This window comes from Plecotus auritus (genome assembly GCF_963455305.1).
Source record: "Plecotus auritus genome assembly, chromosome: 4".
Classification (NCBI taxonomy): domain Eukaryota; kingdom Metazoa; phylum Chordata; class Mammalia; order Chiroptera; family Vespertilionidae; genus Plecotus; species Plecotus auritus.
Window position 1 is genome coordinate 189,280,534 of NC_137775.1, and position 18,882 is coordinate 189,299,415.

Genomic DNA, 18,882 nt, shown 5'->3' on the forward strand with positions numbered 1-18,882 from the left:
CCCTTGGCTCTTCAGGACTAGGCCCCGCCCCTCTGGAATGGGCTTGGCTCTTCAGGGCTAGGCCCCGCCCCTCTGGAATGGGCTTGGCTCTTCAGGGCTAGGCCCCGCCCTCTGGAATGGGCTTGGCTCTTCAGGACTAGGCCCCGCCCCTTGGCTCTTCAGGGCTAGGCCCCGCCCCTCTGGAATGGGCTTGGCTCTTCAGGGCTAGGCCCCGCCCTCTGGAATGGGCTTGGCTCTTCAGGACTAGGCCCCGCCCTCTGGAATGGGCTTGGCTCTTCAGGACTAAGCTCTGCTCTTAGGGTGTAAAAAAAAAAAGAAAGAAAGAAAACTAAGAGTTTGTTTACAACATCTTCCAAATAAAACAGCAAAAACCAAAACACCCTGCCAGTCTTGATACTCCCATTTTTAGGATGGTTATCAATTAATTAGGTTATCGGAGTGTGATGACCCGAAGCACCATTGTAGTGACCCGGAGCGCCATTAAACCGGTATGATCCTCAGTGGCAGGTAATGTTTGCTCATGTTACCTTTACCTAGAGTGTACTGCCTGTTGTCATGTTCCAGTGGATGTAAAATACTATTATCGAGTTTCATAAGTATATTACTTCTCCCACCCTGTGTTTTACAGAAGTTAACCTGCAACTGGGACCTGTAGGGTCCAGAACTCCTTGATTTCATTGCCTAATTTAATAGACAACCAGTAACACACCAATCCTGTTGCTACTTCTTCTAAAGTGCTTGTATATTTTTAATAATCTCCCAGTTTCCATGTGTACGCTGTCTACCTTTTCTGGTATTGAATTATGTTACGGAACTGAGATAAACAGTCTGACCTAGCAAATGTGAATCCTGCGAGCGAGCGATGTAGTAGAGGACATGTGTGAGTCACCGCCATGTCCCGCTCGGCGAGGGCACTCCTGCTCCCACAGCCCTGCGCACGCTCTATATCTTTACCTGCCACAAAGCGTGGGTACTTTGGCCTCGGTGACGAGGGTCACGTGGTTGCTATTGAGCGGGAAGGACCAGCGCTCAGTCCCCTCGGCCGGTTTGGTGAGGGGATGAGCGTCCCCTCACATACATCCCTGTCCAGTTCCTGAGTGACCGAGTCAGTGAGTTATTCAGCTACAGGGCCCTTTAGAAATAAGGTGCAATAAGAGAAAGGAAGAAATCACATTTAACAGTGGAATTAATAGTAACCTAATTCCAAAGAGATTAGCTGGCGAATAGCTGTTATTCTGAGGAAGGCTCCCTGCCCTTCCTTGGATGCCAGAGGCCTGACCCCATTGCCTGGTGACGAGCTACCCAGGAGCCTGCAGAGGTGCCAGCTGCACCCCAGGGGCCTGCAGTGGGTCCCTAGCACAGCTGATTGTAGCCGGGGCCCTGAGTTCAGAGCTGTCCACACCGCGGCTGGGACAGATGCTGTAGGTGGTGGTAGGGAAAGGGATAGCGCCGTGGTCGGCAAGCTGCGGCTCGCGAGCCACATGCGGCTCTTTGGCCCCTTGAGTGTGGCTCTTCCACAAAATACCACGGCCTGGATGAGTCTATTTTGAAGAAGTGGCGTTAGAAGAAGTTTAAGTTGAAAAAATTTGGCTCTCAAAAGCAATTTCAATCATTGTACTATTGATATTTGGCTCTGTTGACTAATGAGTTTGCCGACCCCTGGGATAGCGCAGAGGGGACAAGGGTTCCCAGGTACGCCTAGGAACTGAGCGCTCACCTCTGTTCACAGGAACTTGAACTACGATACATAATTGGGTGTAAGCAAGTGGTAGATGTCAGTCAACACTGAACACTGCCACCTGGCCACTCAGCTCCTGGAGCGCCGACCCAGTGTGAGAGCTCCTCTGTGCACGTGACAAATAGTCAGCAACAGGAGAGGCTGCAGGGGCGCCGGAAGCAGCTGGGAAGACGGGCTGGCGTCCCTGAGGCCTCAGTGTGCGCTCACCTCCCATCCAGCGATGACTCAGCCCCAGGTCAGCGCCCGGCCTTAGACCCCTCCAGGGGCCCCCAGGATTGTTGCCATGGGCCAGTGTCCAAGGTTAAACAGCTGCCCTGCCAAGCGGGCTCCCCATGCAAGCAGCCAATGGGGAGTGTGAGCAGTGTGGCAGCCTCCTCCCTCCAGGTGGCGGAGCCATTTGAAATGGTGCCGCGGGTCTGACCTGTGCGCTTCTTCCTGGAGACGTGCAAGTACCTCAGGGCCTTTCACGCAGGAGGGAAATCCCACGGAGGCTGGTTTCAGCCCCTCTCTCTTCTCGCTCTCCCAGATGTTCGGGACTGCATCCTGGAGCCGCTGTCCCTGCCCGAGGGCGCGGGGCACAGCGGCGCCCCCGAAGACACGCCCTCCATGCCCTGTATCTTCTGTGAAGAACACTTCCCCACCGCTCAGCAGGACCCGCTTCTGAAGCACATGATTCTCGAGCACAAGCTCGTCATAGCCGACGTCCGGCTGGTTGCTGACTTCCGAAGGTGAGTTGGTTTCGTTCATAAATGAGCTGAGTTGATATTCCTGGAGGAAGGCCTCCCTTCTGTGTAAATCACCCCTATGCAACATGCGCATCTATAGTCTTCAGGCTTCCCCTGGACTTTCAGGGACCTTCACACGCTGTCCCCCTGAGTGTGGAGGTGCGGGGGTAGGGGGCGTCGCACGCTGTTGCAGTCCTGCGGGTTCTGGAAGAGACCCGCTGCCCCAGCAGAGTCCTCCCCTCCCCTCCCCAGGCTGCTGGCCTGGGCCTCCACCAGGCTGGTCTTACTTTCTGTGTGGGCCACAGGTGCGCGCTCGCTGAGTCAGGCCTCCCAGGAGCCCAGGAGAGACTTGCAAAGGCCCCAAAGGGCCGTGTTCGGAACAGGGATCCTTGGCCCCCTTTAAGCACAGAGGGTGGTGCCCGAGGAGCTCTCACGGCAGAGCCCTTTGCCCTGAGTAAAGTCTCCTGTCACCGTACCCACAGCGGCATCCTGTTGGTGTGGAACTAGCACCGACGGCCATCACTTGACACTGTCGACTCTGGAACCAACATTCCATCTCCTGTCTCCCCCAAAGGAGACCGCATTCTCCTGGTCCCGTCCCGGAGTGGGACGGCAGCTGCCAGTATTCGCCTTGTTAGACGCCCGGGAAGATGGGCAGCGGGCTGCCTCCCTCGTCCTCTCCCCCTCTCCATCAGACATGCAGGTGTAGGTGGTGCCCTGCTTTTATATCAGCCTGTGTGCTTCCCGCTCTGCTCCTTAGACAGGAGAATGCACAACTTGACCGTCTTGCCCGCCGGCGTGGCTCCATGGTTGAGTCGACCTATTGACCAGGAGGTCACGGTTCGATTCCCGGTCAGGGCACATGCCCTGGTTGCGGGCTCGATCCCCAGTGTGGGTCATGCAGAAGGCAGCCGGTCAATGATTCTTTGTCGTCACTGATGTTTCTATCTCTCTCTCCATGTCCTTTCCTCTGTGAAATCAGTAAATATATTTTTAAGAAATATTTTTTAAAGCCTGACCATCTTTCCAAAGGCCAAGTTTGTCACACATCAGACACATACGGAACTTTTTTGGAGCTTTTCTCTCTTGTTATGGAGACATTGGCTGACTTCTCGTCCCATTATTATCATGACGTCTGTTACTTGGATGTGTTAAGATAGACACCCAACTTTCCATTGATTGGAAAATGTGTACATTTTTAATTCATATAAATTGTGATTTCAGAAAAACTTCATTATCACATAAAATAATTGATTTTTAACTTTCCCATATGGCTGTTTATTGAATTTGGGGATAGTCAAGTTTAATCATTTCCATGCCTTTACAGAGCAATTTCACTTTATTAAATACTTATTTTATACTTCTACAATGTTCTGCTGCCTTTCTATTTATAAATTGTCTAGCAGTGTTCAGTCAACATTCGCTTTGTGGCTTTGGGATAATTAAATGTTATGTAAAATTCTGTCACTCTAAAGAAAGGGCCATATTGGGTCTCGTCGCCACCTTTTCGCTTTGCCTGCCAAGGTACGTCCTGTACTGGAGGAGGAGGTTCAGGGAGCAGCCCGTCACCGACTTCTGCAGCGTGATCCGAATCAACTCCACCGCTCCGCTGGGTCAGTGCGCGTCGGGGCTGCCGCCTTGTCCCGGGACCCAGAATTCAAAGGGGGAGTCCCACTTCCTCAAATCAGAATTCTCTCGCTTCCCCGAGAGCCAACATTCAACTGCTGTCTTATTGTTGACTAACTTCAATAAAGCTAAGAGACCAATACTCCAGAGGAGAGCTCTTAATAGACACACACATAGATATAGATATAGATATAGATATAGATATAGATATAGATATAGGTATAGGTATAGGTATAGGTATAGGTATAGATATATGGATATAGAAATATATAGATATAGATATAGATATAGATATAGATATAGATATAGGTATGGATATAGATATAGGTATGGATATAGATATAGGTATAGGTATAGGTATAGGTATAGATATAGATATAAATATAGGTATAGATATAGATATACATGGATATAGACATAGATATGGATATAGGTAATGATATGGTTATGGATATAGATATAGATTAGATATGGGTATGGATATGGATATAGTTATAGATATGGATAGAGGTAATGGATATAGATTAGATATAGATATGGCTGTGTATAAGGATATAAATATAAATTAGATATGAATAAGGATAGAGATATGGAAATAGATATAGAGTAAATATGGATATAGGTATGCGTATGGATATTGATATGGAGGATATAGGAATGGACATGCGTATGGATATAGATTAGATAAGGATGTGGATATAGATTAAATGTGGATAAGGATATGGGTATAGATTAGATGTGGATAAGGATATGGATATAGATTAAATGTGGATAAGGATATGGGTATAGATTAGATGTGGATAAGGATAAGGATATGGGTATAGATTTGATGTGGATAAGGATATGGATATAGATTAGATGTGGATAAGGATATGGGTATAGATTAGATGTGGATAAGGATATAGATTAGATGTGGATAAGAATATGGGTATAGATTAGATGTGGATAAGGATATGGGTATAGATTAAATGTGGATAAGGATAAGGATATGGGTATAGATTAGATGTGGATAAGGATAAGGATATGGATATAGATTAAATGTGGATAAGGATAAGGATATGGGTATAGATTAGATGTGGATAAAGATAGGGACATAGACATGCACATTTTAAGGAGTAAGGCCTGGGGAAAGGGAGAGATGTGGTCTCACTGCCTTCTCTCATCTCACAGAAGAGCAGGACAGCTACTTCCTGCTGTGTGACGTGCTGCCGGAGGACCGGGTGCTGCGGGAGGAGCTGCAGGCGCAGAGACTGGTAAGGCCTGTGCGAGGGAGGCACAGTGGCTGGAACACCCCCGTCACTGTGCTGCTGTTCTCCCGGTGCTGCTGGTTTTCCTTTTACTCTGGAAACTTTCAAACGTACACCAAAGAGGAGGCACTACATACATCCAGACCTTAGACCAGCAGAGCGGGCCGTGACTGAAGATGAAAGCCTTCCCTGCTAAACACGCAGGGGGGCCTTGGGCTCTGCTTTGCTTCCTGGGGTACCTCTAAAATAGCAGCAAAGCTTCCACATTTAGGTGTCATTTAACCGCCTGACACATGCTGGGGGTCGGCCGTCGTGGAAAAATGCCGGCGGCTGACACGGAGTGGAATTGAACGCTCCCCCCTCACTGGAATGCACTCTGCCCGGCCCCGCTTTTATCCTGGCCAGAGGCCTGTGCTCGGTGCCCACAGTGGCCTTTCTCCTTTCCAGCCGGAGCCGCGGAGAGCTAATTTTAATACCTCAGCAGCTGTCGTCTTTAAAAAAGGTAACAGTGTATACGGGTGCTAAGTTTTCTTAAGTCCAGCAGAGTCATTTCTAAGTTACTTTGTTTAAGAGTGTGGCTTTTCATTGCTGTTTGTGGTTGCGCTCGATTATTACTTGGAACGGACCCGTCCTTCCTTCAGGGGCCACTTCTTAGTGCCCCTGGGACCTTGGGACTCGGCCAGATGTGTTATGAGGGACCTAGGGGTTCACTGTTTCTGCTAAACCCTCAAGAGGGCGCAGAGGAAAAGAACCCCATCGACCTATCACGTGATCTGAGAAAGCCCCTGAGGCGCGTTACATATTGTGACCGTCCCAAATGATGATTCTCCCGTAAGGACGATGGTGTTGTTGGATATTGATGTATAGGCAAGAAAAACATGCTTTTTCTGTAGCAGCAAACCCAATGAAGTAGCAGGGCTCCTGAGTTTCTCTTCTTTTCCTGTTCTCACGTCCTCACATCTGCAAAGCAGGGGTCAATTTGCTGTCATCTTTTACGGATTTTGTTTGCTTATACTTATTCATAATTTTTAATTTCCGTTAGTTTTTTCACTCTTGCCCACAGTGGTCTTGAGAATGACCAAGCGGTCATAATCCGGGTACCCACAGGATCTCTTTGTAAGAACTCAAACCCCACTGCTTCCGCCCTGTGTCACTCAGTACAGACCTTCCTACTACCAACCCCACTACTTCCGCCCTGTGTCACTCAACCCTGACCCTATTGACCCTCCTACTACCAACCCCACTGCTTCCGCCCTGTGTCACTCAGTACAGACCCTCCTACTGCCAACCCCACTGCTTCCCAGGTGTCACTCAGTACCCAGAGTCTTTACTGAACGTCTGCAGATAGACTCATGTCCCTAGACATAGCTGCATCCATTAATTGTAAATGACAATTAAAAATTCTGACCCCAGTTCCTGCGTGGGGGTTTTCCCCACATCCATCGGTTCCCCAACATCATGAGGTGTCCTCCATTCAACTCACTTTGGACACTGTCTTCCCAAGAGCATGAGGTTAAGGGCTCAGCCCCACAGGACGGCCCCTACTTCGGATGCCAACCACAAGCCCAGGCCCCCCGGCTCTGACCCACCGGCTGGAGAGCCGAGGTGCTCCTTGGGTTCAGGGAATCTGCCAGAGCGGCTCGCAGAGCCCAGGAAGCCTGTTTGCTGGCTGGTTACGGGTGTGTCGCACAGATGGGAGAGAGTGACAGAGCTCAGCTGGTAGGAGCGTCGGGGAAGGCCCATGCAGGGGCCTCTGTCCCTGTGGGTCCCAGCCGGAGGACAGCACGTGGACCCATTGTGGTCCATCAGCCCAGGAGCTCCGACCCTGTCCTGTGGGTCAGGTGGAGGCTTAGGCCTGCGGGACCAAACCATGGGCCATGGGCGATTGAACTCGGCCTCCAGCCGCTCTCCCTGCAGGGAGATAGGGTGGGGTTGGGCCTGAAAGTTCCGACCCTCAGATCACGTTGACTCCATGTCACAGTCCCTAGGTGCCCCCAAAGTCGCTTCCGTGCGCAGCAGGAGACACCGTGCAGCCTCGACCTTAGGAAATGCCAGGGATCTCAGGAGCCGGGTGCCAGGACAGAGCCAAGACCAAACAGCCACTTCTTACTACAAATCACATCACACCTTTCACCAGCCTCACAGCCCCAAGGTGGGTCGATGTGGTGAAAGTGAGCCTCATGGCAGCCTAAAGAAGCCACAGGCACAGAATTGCAGGCGGCTCGCACGTAGTCTAACCAGATGACCGCCCCGAATTCCTGCCTAACCAGATGATCGCCCCGAATTCCTGCCTAACCAGATGATCGCCCCGAGAAGTTCAAGGCGGGCGTGTTGCAAAAGCGGGCGGTCTAAAGCCGAAGGGCGTCCACTACGTGTGCTTCTCTCTGCGTCGGAGACACTGGTAGAATGAATGACCTGTAGCGCTTGTGAAGATGGAGACCAGGCACGCATCACACTTAGGTCAGCCTCTGCCCCGTGGAAAGCGCTCAGCAAGTGTTGTTGATCACGCAGCTAACGATAATACCGCATCTCACCAGGGAGCAGGCCGGGGGAGCGGGGAGCTGTGGAAAAGGGAGGGAGGATGCATATTGACAAGAGAAAAATCCTGGTGTCCTAAATTACATTACAGTGGCGGAGAGTGAGGGAAAGAGGGGAGTGGCTAGCCAGTTAGCAGCTGTGGGCCAGCTAACAAGGCGTTCCCATTCCTTAATGTATGTCGGAGCCGTGACTCTGCCTCCACCTCCCGCAGCTGAGCGGCCACCAGGGCCCCTGCACGGTACCTGCGGAAACTCAGGACTGTCGCCGGTGACCAGTCAAAACATGAAGCGCTCTTCCTTGTAGAGTGTGCACCTGCCCGGGAGCTTGCCCCACGTGCAGCGCGTGACAGACTCTAGTGAGCATTGCTGACACTGTGATTGTAGACGTCAGCCTTGGCTTCCCCTCCCTGTGGCAGAGCAAGCTGTTCCCGTGGGATCTGTCGTTCCAAACATCCGTTTCTGCTTTCCTCTGTACAAATACTTATTGACGTGTTCTCATTGCTTTTTCCTGAATTGGCTGGTTTCTGTCATTTCCCACCTGACGCACATTCTTGTTCGTGCTCCCGTGTCCGTCCCCTGCGCCGGTGCCGAGAGCCACCTGCGCTGTCTGCAGTTTCATCCGCGCTGCCCTGCCTCAGCGCCTGAGTCAGGATGGACGTTGTGCGGGCCCTCTGCTGCCCAGCGTGCCATTTTAATCCCATTAGACAAGCGCACAGCCTGTTATGACGACCCTCTGCCTACTCCACAGGCTGGTCCTGTGTTCTTACAGCGGTGGCTTTTACCTAGCCTGCTTTGCAATGACAATTTATCTGGTTCATCAGCTGCTTGGAGAAGTTCAAACACATAACATCTGAGGCACTCTCCGTCCTCCTACAAGTCCATGAATAAAGTCTAGTGTGTTCACCGGCATGGCTTGCTACCCTGAAGCCCTCGCCTTCCAGGTCTAAAATGGGGGTTTTCTGTGCGCTGTGTGCCCTGAGTGGCGCGAGGTCCCGTCCTGCAGGTCGGAGCTCCGGCATCTACGGCTGCGACTTCTGGGCTCTCCTGGGGCCTGCTCTGCCGGCTCCCGAGTCCGACCTGCACACGTCCAGCTCAGGATTTGCACAAACATCCAAGCATCCGGTGGCCTCCTTGAGCTCCTCTGCAGCTCCCTCCTTTCTGGTACCTTGTCCCACGGATTCCACTCACTTGAATATCTTTTTTTTTTTAATGTGTATTTTTTTTATTGATTTCAGAGAGGAAGGGATGGGGGGAGAGAGAGACCAAACAGACACTTCTCACTACAAATCACTCCCCACCGGGGATCGAGCCCACAGCCAGGCATGTGCCCTGACAGGGAATTGAACCGTGACCTCCTGGTTCATAGGTCGACGCTAACCACTGAGCAACATCATCCGGGCTCACTTGAGTATCTTGAACTCCTGTCTCTTTTCTCTCTACCCAGGGAGGCAGCTGTAGTTCGATTGGGTTTAATTTCTCTGTGTTGCAATTTGGAAAACACACCCAGCAGAGAACTGGCGATGTATTTTCTTGTCTCTGAAGGGTCCCGGCCTGTGCTGTTCGCTACCCGATGTCAGAAACCACAGCAGCTCTCTGAGGCAGCCTGTGCACTTCACAGGGGAGTGTGACGTCCTGTCTCCCGTTATGGCTGGGAGCCAGAGAGCAGGAGTCGATCTCTGTTACGGTCGCTTCTATATCTTTTCTTCAGTGGGTTCCTGTTTCGGATGTTTGGTGAAACATTTCCAGAAAGGCCCCATGGGCCGGGATAAGCCGCTGGACCCGTTCGTGTTTAAGCTGCTCCATAAATACTGACGGGATCAGCAGTAACTTCACGAAGCTCCTATTTGAGCCCCGTGCAATGAGAGACGCTGGAGAGTAGATGCCAGTGTAATACAAGAGCAGTGTAGAGACTTTTATAACTTCAAAGACTTTTCATATCCTTTCTGCAGAGAAGGCAGGCGACCGCTCCAGAGAGAGGGTGGGGGTGAGCAGAAGATTGCTGTTGCCTGGGTAACAATTATATCCCACATTTAATAACCCAGGCACAAGTGAACCCTGTCCATCAATTACCCGACTTCAGGTGGCACCAAAGCGTATTTCACATTATCTGAGTCAGAGAATAACCAGGTAATTATGCGTGTAAACAATGTTTAGGGAAAGTCTTCCCAGCGGCCAAGGGGAGGATGGGCCAATGGAAAGACGGTGAGGTTGGGAGACCCTGGAGACGGCTCACGGTAACCCCACAGCGACTGGTCGGGAAGGGTCTCGGTGACAGCGCTGGGAACGGTGGAGAGAAGCAGCAGGAACGGTAGTGCAAGTGAACAGAACTTGACTCCAAAGTAAACGGATCGCAGGAAGGAGCAGGTCGAAGATCCACCCCGTTTTTGTCTGAAAGACGGTGAGGAGCAGAGATGACTAGTGAAGAGGGAGAAGGGCGAGGTTGGGAAGGACAGTGAGGCGCCCTGGACTCCGAGTTTCTGCACAGCCTTCAGTGGAGTGTCTGCAGGCATTTGCCAGTGGGGGTTGGAATTTATTTTAAATATATTTCTATTGATTCTTTTTTTTAATATTTTTTAATTGATTTCAGGGAGGAAGGGAGAGGGAGAGAGATAGAAATATCAATGATGAGAGAGAATCATGGATCAGCTGCCTCCTGCATGCCCCCTACTGAGGACCAAGCCCATATCCCAGGCATGTGCCCTGACCAGGAATCAAACTGTGACCTCCTGGTTCATAGGTCAACGCTCAACCACTGAGCCTCATGGGCCAGGCATGGAGTTGGAAGTTAAATGCAAGTGGAATGGAGAAATTTAAAATGCTGTCCGCATCTCTACACGCTGCGCCTGTGCTTCCACCCGGTGTCCTCCCTCCAGGCTGGCGGTGCTGCCTTCACTCACGGTGTGCTTACCAGGTCTCACCCGGCATCTGCTTCTCTCTGCAGAAAGGAATTCTGGAGCAGCAGCAGCGGGAGCGAAATGACAACAGTTTCCATGGCATTTGTATGTTTTGCAATGAGGAATTCCTCGGAAACAGGTTTGCCATCATGCGTGTCTTTAAACGTGACTGTTTCATGTGAAAACTCATCAGAACACGGGTTCCCTCAGCACCCTTTCCTGTTGCCAGCAGTGATTTTGAAAGCATGCCGACATTGGAGGTGAACTGGAGTTGCTGTGAGCAGAGTAGGGAAATGCCTTTCTTAACTGGCCGACAGGAAGACCGGGAGCAAACGGCTGCAGACACACTGTCCCCGTTAACGTGTTAACTCTGACTGTGAGCACGTTGGGTCTTACTTTGGAAAAAGAATCACTAGATCTCGGTGACCCCAGCTCCCGGCTGGTCACTTGCGTCTCGGGCAGCTGTCTCTCCCGTCCCCATGGTGAACTGGAAAAGTAAAGCTGTTTAGTCGGTAGTTTAAGGGCAGAACCCAGTTCACCTGCAGAGGGAACCGGACGGTGCTCACATACCTGGGAGCTTCTCCGTGGCCTGGTGTGTTTCGGTGACACCTGCATGTACTTCCGTTAGGTTGTCGCTCATTATCCATGCGCTCTTGCTGACCTGACTTGTTCCTGAGTGATTTGTACAGAATACAGACTGCTCAGCTCTCTTCCTAGATCTGTGCTTTTGAACCACATGGCCAGAGAGCATGCCTTCAACATCGGGCTGCCGGACAACATCGTGAACTGCGGTGAATTCCTGTGCACGTTGCAGAGGAAGCTGGACAAGTAAGTACTTCGTGCAGCACAGCCTGCAGCCCTTAGTCCTGGACTCGTGTGACAGCTTAAAACAGGGGTGGGCCAACTTTTTGACTCGAGGGCCACAATAGGTTCTTAAACTGGACCGGAGGGCCGGAACAAAAGCATGGATGGAGTGTTTGTGTGAACTAATATAAATTCAAAGTAAAGGAGCGGAGGGGAGAGCAAGAGAACCCTCCGCTCTTTCGGCTCCGCGGGCTGTGTAGAACAGCCGAACGATCCGGCCCGCGGGCCGTAGTTTGCCCACGGCTGGCTTAAAACCTAACTGAAGTAACTACAGAAACGGACTCTTCCTTTTTTCCGGCGGAGGACCGCGGCTGGGTGCGACAGTCTCGATCTGTGCAGACCACGTTGTCTTTGGTGGTTTTTAAGGGAAGATGGCACCTGTCCCCAGCACTGCATTCCACCTCCGGTGTGGGCAGTGAGCTGTGGGGCGCACGCTCGCGTCCGGCCTAGGAAATGGGGCGCCTGGGGCTGCGTTCCGGCTCCCGCGCGCCCTCCTCGGAGCGTTTCCCGAGCCACAGTTCTGACTGTGGATGTGTGATTTCTATACTTTTCACTATATCCTATCAGCGTGGCAGTAAACATACTGCACATGTGGTATGTTCTCAGCTTCATTGAGCTACAGAGGCTGTGCATCCTCCCGCCTTTTCTGGGCACCTGACCGGGCCTCGCTGCTGCCCTTGGGGAGCGCAGCCACGCGTTACCATGGTCGTCGTTTGAAGGACAGGCCTCCGTTTGCGTGTGCAGCCGGGCAGGTTAATTAGTAAACCACCTAAGTAATGTGGGGGTTAGCTCTCTTTGTTCTGGTTTTAACTAAACTGCCAGCTTAGCAAACTCAGAAATACATACGCATCCTGCCAGCCAGGCACGTGGAACGGGGTCGGCGAGGGGGCGCGTCCCGTTGGAAGGTGCTGCGTGGCCTGGAATGAACGCGCATGACCGGGTAGTGAGCCAGTGGCTGCCCGCCTGCGGGGCCCCTGACCGCCTGTGCCTGCAGCCTGCAGTGCCTGTACTGCGAGAGGACCTTCCGGGACAAGGGCCTGCTCAAGGACCACATGCGGAAGAAGCAGCACCGCAGGATCAACCCCCGGAACCGCGAGTACGACCAGTTCTACGTCATCAACTACTTGGTGAGTCCTCCTCCTCGCCTGCCGCGCCACTGCTCCCACAGACGGCCGCCGGCCGGGGCGTCCGAGACTGCCCGCTGCAGGGCCGAGGCCAGCTGTCCCCGGGCACGCCGAGCGGCCGCTGGCTTGGGGAGGGGAGTGTGCAAAACACAACAGAACCACTGATCTCGCCTGGAAAAGTGAGTGCCCGGGAAGCACTTGGGTGTCCACGCGCTCCCCCGTTTATAACGTGTCTGCTGCCTGAGGCCAGAGCCGCTGTGCTCTAGTCAGGAGTATGTGTTGGCTTCTGGCCGTGCGGGGCTGTGCTAGATAATTCTTGAAAACAAAACAGCCCTAGCTGGTTTGGTTCAGTGGGTAGGATGTCGGCCTGCGGACTGAAGGGTCCCAGGTTCGATTCTGGCCAAGGGCACATGCCTGGGTTTCGGGCTCGATCCCCAGTACAGGGGCATGCAGAAGGCAGCCGATCAATGATTCTCTCTCATCATTGATGTTTCTATCTCTCTCTCCCTCTCCCTTCCTCTCTGAAATCAATAAAAATATTTTTTAAAAAAAGAAAACAAAACAATCTCTTCACTCTTCCCTCCTTCCCCATTAAAAAACCCTCCCCTTCCTGACCCCACCCCCAAAATTATCTTTATTATTCTCTTGTGCCAGTTTATTTTTAATGGGAATTTTATCTTTTTAAATATGTTTTTATTGATTTCAGAGAGGAAGGGAGAGGGAGAAAGAGAGAGAGAAGCATCAATGATGAGAGAGAATCATTGACTGGCTGCCTCCTGCACACCCCGCACTGGGGATGGAGCCCATAACCTGGGCATGTGCCCTGACTGGGAATCAAACCCTGACCTCCTGGTTCATAGGTCGATGCTCAACCACTGAGCCACACAATCCAAGGCCTATTTGTAATGGGAGTTTTAGAGAAACCAAGTCATTTCAGCCATTTCACGGGCAAGAGGACTGTTAACATGTGTGGCTTTTAGGACGGACTCACGGGGTTACAAGGGAGAGGATTTTCCACCCTGAGAGCTCGCCTGCTCGCAAACCCACGGACGGGCCCCTGAGGTCTATGGACAGAGGAGCATGTCCTGAACTATGTTGCAATGTCTGCTCTGGGGTGGAATTTCTGTGTGTTCTGCATAACCCGTGTTGGAATACATTCCCCTGGAAGCGGGCTTAGCGTGTTTGAAGATCGACTGAGAGGAGCCGTGATTTGCTACCGATGTTTTACCACCAGCTCGTGGCGAAGGGTTAGGGTTAAGGTTAGGGCAGTCCCCACCCCTGCTCTCGAGAAATAAAAAGTGACTTGGAAGAGGGCTGTTGTTTATACCAGACTGAGCCGTGAAGCTAGGAGAACGTACAGGTGAACGGCGGTGTTTTAGGAGGTGACGCAACCGGGGCGGAAGGAGCTGGGACAGTAGAGAGCCATCTGGTTGGAGCACCTGAGCAAGAGGTGGGCCACGTGGAGCCTGGAGGCCATGGCGAGGATCGGGATTTCGTCCTCCATGTGCACAACACCTCGGGAGGGTTTATACTGATAGTGAAGGACAGAGGGTTTATTATAGTGACGGGAAGGACGGGGGGTTTATTATAGTGATGGAAGGACGAGGGGTTTATTATAGTGACGGGAAGGACGGGGGGTTTATTATAGTGACGGAGGATGAGGGGTTTATTATTGTGACAGGAAGGACGGGGGATTTATTATAGTGACGGGAAGGACGGAGGGTATATTATAGTGACAGGAAGGACGAGGGGTTTATTATAGTGACGGAAGGACGAGGGGTTTATTATAGTGACGGGAAGGAGGGAGGGTTTATTATAGTGACGGGAACGACGGGGGGTTTATTATAGTGACGGGAAGGAGAAGGGTGGGTTTATTATAGTGGTGGGAAGGAGGGAGGGTTGGTTTATTTATAGTGATGGGAAGGAGGGAGGGTGGGTTTATTATAGTGACGGGAAGGAGGGAGGGTGGGTTTATTATAGTGACGGGAAGGACGGGGGGTTTATTATAGTGGCGGGGATGACGGGGGGTTTATTAAAGTGGCGGGGAGGACGGAGGGTTTATTATAGTGGAGGGGAGGACGGGGGGGTTATTATAGTGACAGGAAGGACGGGGGGTTTATTATAGTGACAGGAAGGAGGGAGGGTGGGTTTATTATAGTGGTGGGAAGGAGGGAGGGTGGGTTTATTATAGTGATGGGAAGAAGGGAGGGTGGGTTTATTATAGTGACGGGAAGGAAGGGGGGTTTATTATAGTGGTGGGGATGACGGGGGGTTTATTATAGTGACGGAAGGACAAGGGGTTTATTATAGTGACGGGAAGGACGGGGGGGTTTATACTGACTGGTAAGGGCCGTCCTGCCTGGGAAACCGACCACAGGGGGGGTCTCACGTGCGTCCATGGCTGAGAAACACTGACTCACTCACGGCTAAGAGAGGAGACTTTGAGAGGGTCCTACTGCTTCTCCAGAGAGAAAGGACATGGAAAGCGCTGGGGAGACACACCCTCCCTGTGTCAGAGCCGGTGCGACCCCCCCAGTGTGTGTGAACCACTGCATGGGGCTCGCTGCCAAGTCTGCCGGCTCTCTCCTCCTCCCCTACCCTCCCCCTCTAATCCCTGTTTCTCCTGCAAAGGAACTTGGGAAATCATGGGAAGAGGTTCAGTCGGAAGATGACCGGGAGCTGCTGGAGCCCCAGGAAGAGTGAGACTCGGGACACTGTTGGTGGGCTGGTGTTTGGGGAGTGGGCGGCTCTCTAGGTCTAACGCCACCTGGGACGACAGGAGAAGGGGACCTCTCAGCAGGCAGCCTTGCACGTGGTGCGGCAAGAACGGGTTCAGCAGCACTCCCCCTAAAGCACTGCAGCTGCTGCTGTCCCCGCCAAGCGGGTGTGCCCCGAGTGCTGCTGAGCCAATGCGCAGGCCGCACACCAGGCCAGGGTCCCTCGGAGAGGTGCTGTCCGAGAGCCTGGCCAGCTCCTGGCCAGGGGTGGGCAGGGCGTGGGCTGTGAGCTCCGGGCTGGGAGGTGACTGGCTCACGGTCGCCTGCTCAGCCCAGTGGTGACACTGAGGACACGCGTGGCTTCCAGGGGGAAGTCTGAGCTGCGGGCCCTCAGCCTGGAAGGGTCCTGAACACCCCCCTCCTCCCGTCAGTGCCCTTCAGCCCATGGCCCTCCCTCTCAGGGCTGAGCTTGATGTCCTGGTTCAGGAATGACCAGAGGTTGGCAGTGTCTCAAAACTAAATGCAAGGAGAGGAGGAAATGGCAATAAAAGGGGGGGAGGGGTTATATGCTTTTTGAGTTCTCCATCTACCAACCTACCCCCTGCCCCCCTTCAAACGATTACTGTCTCCTGTATGAGGTGCAGTTTGCTTTTTCAAAGCACACCATTTGTCATGTGGAAACCCACCCAGCAGGGCGCGTGCACCTAGCGGTGTGTTTATGAGCACACCCCACACGGGTCCTCCGCCGTGAAACCATTAAACGGGGCCTCCCGGAGGCCGTGGCGCTGGCCCCTAGGAAGTCGCTGCTCGGAGGAGCAGGTGCCAGAAGACGAGCCGCTCCGGCTCTCATGCTGGCTTCCTGGGGCTGCTCTGCATGTCGGAGGCTGCATCAGCGCCGTGATGTGTAGACAGTCTCCCCAAAACTGCGGAGCGGGAGAGACAGGCGGCTTCCGGGGGGCGGGGGAGATACACCACGGGGCCCTAATGAAGGGGTCTGTCTGCCTTCTCTGCTGGGCGCAGGGACTGGTCGGACTGGGAGGAGCACCCCGTCTCCGCCGTGTGTCTGTTCTGTGAAAAGCAAGCGGAAACGACGGAGCAACTGTGCGCCCACATGGAGGTGAGACGGCTCATTTCATCCTGTCCTGCTCCGCGGGGAGGCAGCCACACCACGGCCTCGCCAGGTTACGCCCTTCGTTCCTGGAGCACCTTCCGCTCCGGAGCGGAGCATGCGGGGAAGCGGAAGGCAGGCCACACCTCCTGCCCATGGCCCTCGTGCCCACAGCCCTGGGCGCATGGAGGGTGGGGCAGGGAGGGGACGGGGCCCAGGTGTGGTCTTGCAGCTCCTCGGGGAAAGGATTTGGAGAGAAGAGCAGAGATCCCCAGTGTCTGCGTTCCCTTCTTTATAAAGAAGCTCGGAGTGAGCAGTTCTGAGCCTGTTTCCACCCAGGACATGTTGGAGAGGACCCTTCCTACACCCCTGGGAGAGGGGCAGCCGTGCCTCGGGACAGCACTGCAGCTGGACTCGGGGCTGAGGGCTGACTGCCTGGCTGTGTGATTCGGACATGCCCCCGCCCACCTATGCCCACAGGGGCGACTCCACTGCCTGCCCGCCCCCCCTCCCCCCCCCCAACTGCACCCTGGTCAGAGACTACTCAGAGCAGTAAGGACAGGGGGGTCCAGGAAGGCCACAGGCACACACAGATGCAGCTGAGGGCCGCTTCTCCACACTGGCCGCCAGTAGTGTGCACTGGTCCCCGTGTGCACTGGTCCCCGAGTGCACTGGTCCCCGTGTGCACTGGTCCCCGTGTGCACTGGTCCCCGTGTGCACTGGTCCCCGTGTGCACAGATCCCCGTGTGCATTGGTCCCCGTGTGCACTGGTCCCCGTGTGCACAGATCCCCGTGTGCACTGGTCCCCGTGTGCACTGGTCCCCGTGTGCACTGGTCCCCGTGTGCACAGATCCCCGTGTGCACTGGTCCCCGTGTGCACTGGTCCCCGTGTGCACAGATCCCCGTGTGCACTGGTCCCCGTGTGCATTGGTCCCCGTGTGCACTGGTCCCCGTGTGCACAGATCCCCGTGTGCCCTGGTCCCGTGTGCACTGGTTCCCTTGTGCACATGTAATTCAGTGTCCTACACATTAGAACTGGAAGCAGCTGTGTCCCGCCCTGTGTGGGAGTCCCCTCTGCTGCCTCCTTGACCGGAGCCCCCACCCTCGGCTCAGTCCCTTTCAGTGACGACTGTCACGGAGCCCCAGCGTCCTGCCTGGGGGCCCCTGAATGATCAGGGGTGAGGTGTTCTTTACTCTGTGCGCTTGTACGTTCAACCGTTTACCCAGATGGACAAGACAGGGATGGGCACTAGAATAAAATGAGCCTCTGCACCAGAAGATGCTTTAGGTGTGACTTACGGGAAGGTGTGCATAACAGGAAGCTGGCGGCTTGTCGGCAACAGCATAAACGGAAAAGCAGAGTGCGAAACCACCTCTGCGTGGAGCAAGAGCCCCTGTCCACAGCTCCCGTCCCGACAAGGGCCGGGAGGCCACGTTTCCCCGGGGGGGACCCCTTGCACACTGCGTCCCACATGAACTGTGGAGATTGCAGGGACAGGCAGGTGATGGGGTTCACCTGATTGGTGGGCTTGTGTGGAGTCAGGGAGTAGCTAGATGTCAAGATATCACGCCGGGGACGATGAGCTGAGACGGGGTCTCAGTGTCGGGCTCCTGTGAATCGGCTGGAAGATCGAGTACCTACCTGCTCACAGCTCTACCCATCCCTTCTTCCAGGAGGCGCACGGATTTGACCTCCTCAAAACAAAGGCAGAGCTCGGTGAGTCGGACTCAGTGCTGCGCCGCTACTGGCCATCCCGTGGTTGTGACGGGAGGGCCACGGCCACCTCGTCCCCGCAGACAGTCCCCACCGCTGCCGGAACTCCGTGTTCACAGCGGGGTTTGGCCTCAGGTGGTCCTCTCCCCTTGTCCACGTATGTGGCGACTTCTGACGGAATCCAGGTTCCTGGTCACTGTCCACCAGAGGCCGAGCAGAGGTCCCCGGCCTGCTGGGACCCGGGGCCTCGGGCGAACGGGACAGGGCGTGGGCGGCGTACACAAGACCCCTCATGCTGCTGGGGTGCAGCTGGACTCGCCATCATAGAAGCACCCTGTGCCTGGTTCTTAGGGTCATGGTGACAGAAAGATTCAGGCATTGAACACAAAGTAGGGCTTGCTGATGGGTCCAGACCATGAAAAGCTCGCCTCGCACACAGCAGCCTCCCTCTTGCCTCTGGGTCTGACTGCTTTGGTGCTTCTGTAGACACGTGTGTGTGTGTGTGTGTTATAGACACGTGCCAGTGTTATAGACATGTGCCGTTGTTATAGACACATGCATGTGTTATAGACGTGTGCGTGTGTTATA

The 18,882-nt window shown here is 53.7% G+C and overlaps 1 protein-coding gene across 1 annotated transcript in view; it reads left to right on the top strand.

The window, feature by feature from the left end:
• ZNF277 (zinc finger protein 277) overlaps positions 1-18,882 on the top strand; it is a 45,165-nt gene that overhangs the window by 24,219 nt on the left and 2,064 nt on the right. Inside the window, exons 2-10 of the mRNA XM_080666130.1 lie at positions 2,265-2,466; positions 3,988-4,076; positions 5,260-5,342; positions 10,815-10,906; positions 11,485-11,595; positions 12,626-12,758; positions 15,387-15,454; positions 16,493-16,589; positions 18,255-18,297. Of these exons, the coding sequence (XP_080522256.1) occupies positions 2,265-2,466; positions 3,988-4,076; positions 5,260-5,342; positions 10,815-10,906; positions 11,485-11,595; positions 12,626-12,758; positions 15,387-15,454; positions 16,493-16,589; positions 18,255-18,297 (918 nt within the window). The remainder of the gene's footprint in view (positions 1-2,264; positions 2,467-3,987; positions 4,077-5,259; positions 5,343-10,814; positions 10,907-11,484; positions 11,596-12,625; positions 12,759-15,386; positions 15,455-16,492; positions 16,590-18,254; positions 18,298-18,882) is intronic.